This window comes from Sabethes cyaneus, chromosome 3 (genome assembly GCF_943734655.1).
Source record: "Sabethes cyaneus chromosome 3, idSabCyanKW18_F2, whole genome shotgun sequence".
In the NCBI taxonomy this organism is placed as follows: Eukaryota; Metazoa; Arthropoda; class Insecta; order Diptera; family Culicidae; genus Sabethes; species Sabethes cyaneus.
Window position 1 is genome coordinate 205665844 of NC_071355.1, and position 4489 is coordinate 205670332.

The 4489-nt window shown below is 40.5% G+C and overlaps 1 protein-coding gene across 1 annotated transcript; it reads right to left on the minus strand.

Moving 5' to 3' along the window:
- Positions 1-866: 866 nt before the first annotated feature.
- LOC128740617 (glutamate receptor ionotropic, delta-2-like) lies at positions 867-2815 on the minus strand. The gene is made up of 4 exons (XM_053836178.1): positions 2494-2815; positions 2256-2442; positions 1511-2198; positions 867-1268 (listed from the first exon to the last, which is right to left on the minus strand). Exons 1-4 carry the CDS (start codon positions 2813-2815, stop codon positions 867-869), a joined length of 1599 nt encoding a protein of 532 aa, XP_053692153.1.
- Between the last annotated feature and the right edge of the window lie 1674 nt (positions 2816-4489).

The following is a 4489-nucleotide window of genomic DNA, read 5'->3' on the forward strand; positions in this document are numbered from 1 at the left end:
ACTTGGGTTAGACCGGTTGTTCTCTACAGGCATTAAACATGGACAATGCTTGAGGAGGACCTGCGAGTGCTCGGAGTTTTCGAAAGATGAGTGCTAAGAACGATCTTCGGCGGCATACGGGAGAATGGAGTATAGAGGCGGAAGATGAACCATGAAAAGGTGGCTAAAGCTGGACGATAGTCAGGGCATGTTGCAAGAATGCCGAACAACTACCCTGCAAAGATGGTGTTTGCTTCAAATCTGGTAGGAACAAGGCGACCAGGAGTGCAGCGAGCAAGTTAGTTGGACCAGGTGGAGCGAGATCTGGCGGAGAGTACTCGGTGTCCGAGGAATTGGAGAGCGGTAGCCCTCAACCGAGTTAACTGGAGAAACCTTGTTCAACAGGCTTTGTGTTAAATCGGAAATCTGGCCGCAAATAACTTGTCTTCTTCATTGGCTCTCCTCGCTTATGTAGAAGCTATTTTCTGAATGTTCAAAACTGCGTATGGATAAATTTATTCTATCAAGCTTAAATGGGAAAGGTCATTTTCGAAACAACATTGCAGCGCTCACTGTACGATGTCAGTGCGCTATTATTTTACTCTACATATTCAATATTTTCAAGACATTCAATAGATCGCTACATCATGGTCGATGAATAATAATTAATTTTCGTTATTGCTCTACTACACAGTGCAAGGATACCGATGGATTGATAATTATAAATCTCTTGTTAATGGTTGATTATATTATAGATGTCAAAAATCTGTTTCTAAATTGAAAGTTTATTCGCTCATATTTGACAACACGTAAAATTAGTTGAATCAAATCAATTGATAAATCCTTTTCTATCGAAACTATTTTGCCTACATAAAGAGAATAATTATCTATTCCGTGTAGACCAGCAGCGGTGTTTTCCAAAGCGTATATTTGCCCACCGCAATTTCCACAAGCAGTACGCAAGTGGCCACCGCAACTCCGCAGGCAGCAATTTTCATCGCAAATTTGGTGTCAACCAAATCGAGCGGCCGAAACATTATTCCCTTGGTGCAGGTCGGTTTTTCGGTTACCATCATTCGGTACTGTTTAGCGTAAACACCCACCTCCAGCATCCTCATCAGTCCAACGTTGAAATGTTCACGCAGTGTAAAGTTCCGCTGTACGGACAGATAGCCGATGTCACTGTGGATGAACTGCAGCTCTCGCAGGTAGCACTTTTCCACGTCATTGAATGTATTGCTAATCCGGCGATATATTTGCGAGGTGAAACCCTGGTACGCGAACAATTCCTGTGAACGAAAGGATAAGTGAACGTTTAAGCGAAGTAACTTTAATATTCTTTTTCTAGATAACAATAACTGTTTGTAGTTTCCGAACGCCTTGTTCTAAGCTGTACGCAGTCAGACTGCCGTCACTCCGATTTGTAACTCGTTTGTATACGTCTTTTGCGAAGGGGTGAGTGGATGCCTAAAATATAAAATCAAGCCGTATAGATGGCGAGCTCATAAATGTAACTCTTTAAGTAACGAACTGAAAAGTAAAACTGGTTGTAAGGCTGTCCATCTGCTCCAAGTTCGAGAGATGACTCCAAGAGTCTCGGTATGGAATTAATTCTTTCAGAGGGTGCTTGAATTAACGAAATGATTTTGGCAGAAAAACTAACTTCAAAGAACATCAGTCCAGCCAAACTGACAAAAATCAGTATCCTTTGAGCAGAAGATTTAGCCTCAATCAGTGAACCCTGTTGGGCTGTTATTGCCAGTATGTCGAAAGCAGCATCCAACAGTTCCATGTGTTTACTTTTGATCGATTTTTTGTTAAATATTAGTACTCCTCGAACCACAGCGAAAATCGTCCCTGTAATAACGATTAAGCCCAGCAAACATATCCAAACTCCGAAATCGAATGGCATTCGAAAGATGTTTCTCGTTGTCGACAGGTTAGGTGCCTTGAAGATGAATTGTACTTTCATAGGAATTGGCATCTTAAGATAGTCCACCAAAAACAGGCGACTCTGGGTAATAAGCATACACGATCCTGCAACCTCGGAGCGACGATAAATCAGATCGCCGCACATTCCGCTCCATATACCGGTACTACCATTTGGGTAGCCCCAACTGGAGGCATAACGTTTTTCTAGTGTTGCATTTAGATAGTACCCGAACAAGGTTTGCAGTATATGATACGAAACTCGAGGCAATGTGTCGATCTCGGTGGTTCTGGAATATGATTTTAATGATTTATTACTCAAAAATGTTTTCGATTATTTGATTTACTCAAGATCATCGAAATGGCTCAACGTGTAGTTGTTTGTGTAGACGAGAGTTGTTTTAATAGGTAAGTTTTGCAAGTTGCGTCTTCGACTTACAACTGACGGTGCAGAACGTTTGTCTTCGATTGTTCCGTTTCGCCAAATTCCAACCATACTACTTTGCAGTTCCGTCATCATGGATCGCCTATAAACTATACACGACAATTACTTGAAAAAAAGTGTAATTACTATTTTTTCACTACCATCTTTAATGAGTGTTTCATCACTTTTTGCTTTAACGAAATAGTAAATTTCACTGCTTCCCGTAATCGGTAGTCCTGATGTCAATCGAAAAACTGCATTTTCCTGGTCATCTGCCGTTCTAGTGTTTTCATCACTTAAAACAATCCACCGGATTTTGTCGTAGATCCGGTAACGTGCCTCGGCCAGAAGCTTGTCACTTCCCGTGCAACCTGCATCCACTATGGCCAGCTGCTGATGTGGTTCCAGGGTGTCCAAAATGCCGATATTTTCCACTGAGACACTCTTCAGCTGGATGAAATGAACCTTTGGTGCCTCAAGCATTTTTCGTAGGAATCTAAAGGATTTATCTGAAATTGAAAAATACCTAAAAATAATTCGTTTTACAGCAGTAGAAACTTAATAACCTTCGTTCCAACACACAAAAACGGCCAGCTTTAATGGAACATTCATAAATGAAATGAAACTGCTGAGCAGTTCGACAGAATCCAAATTTGATGAACAATCGACAAGGATGCAGCTGAGTAGCAGAGTCCATACAAGAATGGTAAACATTTTGAAGTCACACTTTGAAATTCTAACATTCGATTATAGTCGGTTCTTGAATTGAAGTAGTTTATAAAGAAAATCAAATGATTCAATTAGTCGGTAAAAGTACACGTGACTGTGATGAGATGGAAATTATTGGTCATAGCCAGTTGTTTGTGCAGTATACTGTGCATTTCAAATAATATCGGTACAATCAGGATATTATAATGATATAACATGCGGTTGTTGTGGTCAATCGTAGGTTGTCGATTTCTGCAGAACCTACCGTATAGTGTGACTCGGGCAAAGTATGACGGAGTACGTGCATTTAATGGGATAAAAATTACTGGTTACCAGCAGTAGCCTCGGTGCACCGAGAATTTATCCAAAGTACACTGTTTGCTTACAACGTAAGTTCAGTTACATGGCTTTCAAACAACCGAGAAAAAATATATAACTTCAAATTTGAACAAATATTGTAAATAATTACACTAAATTTGGCTGATTTTAACCTCAATTTTTGTTTAATCAAATTGAAAACCGCCCACCCAGTCAGATAAATAATTTGTTTACAAAAAAATGGAACGGCCTATATTCTCCAACAAACTTTTTCCAGCATCACAAATATAATATCGATTGCTGGATTGCAAATACCTGCCGCACCAAACGATGCGAAGCAATTAACTCGCCGGCTCCGCAGATCGTAATGAGAAAATTAAATTCTCCGATAAGCCGTCCTAGGTAGGGTATTGTTGTTCCCACGACACAGTCGTGCTGCGCTATGAAAACTGATAAGAAACAGTTTCTGCTTTGGAAGGTAGATACCCAACTACCTACCTACCAGCAAACGCTTTGCCAGCGAAAATTGAACTTTCGGCAAGGATATAATGGGGGAAATTACTGTGCACTTTGCCCCTCGCCTTGATGCTAAGCGGTATTATTCGGTGCTTTTCTATCGGTAAATGTTGTTGAACCAGAATCGATCCCGATGAACTTTTGCGATAGATAAACGGATTTCGTAGCGGCAACTTGTCTTCGAGATTGGAAGCACCCTCTGAGGAGTCATTGAAACCTTGCTGGGTATAAACATTTTAATCAATTTACCAACTCTGCGTACTTTATTTTGTTTCAAAATTTATCAAGGTTTTCATTTTGACAAGGGGTTTGACGTAGAAATACATCTGATTGCATGGAGAGAGCAATAAATTAAGATGAAATTTATTTATATTTTACTAGCTGACCCGACAAACTTCGTATTGCCACAAATTAACCTGTGTTGTACATAAATCATGAATCTCGGATGATCTTTGTCACAATCTCGAGTTTTGCAAGCCCCCCAATGGGCGGCGCTTCCGACGGCGGGTCACCGGCAACACTCGCGACCGTCTCGTCCTGAATGATCTAGTGTTACTATAGATAGTTTTTGTGGTCTTGTATTGACTAATGTTTTATGGAAGAGTCTCGAATTTC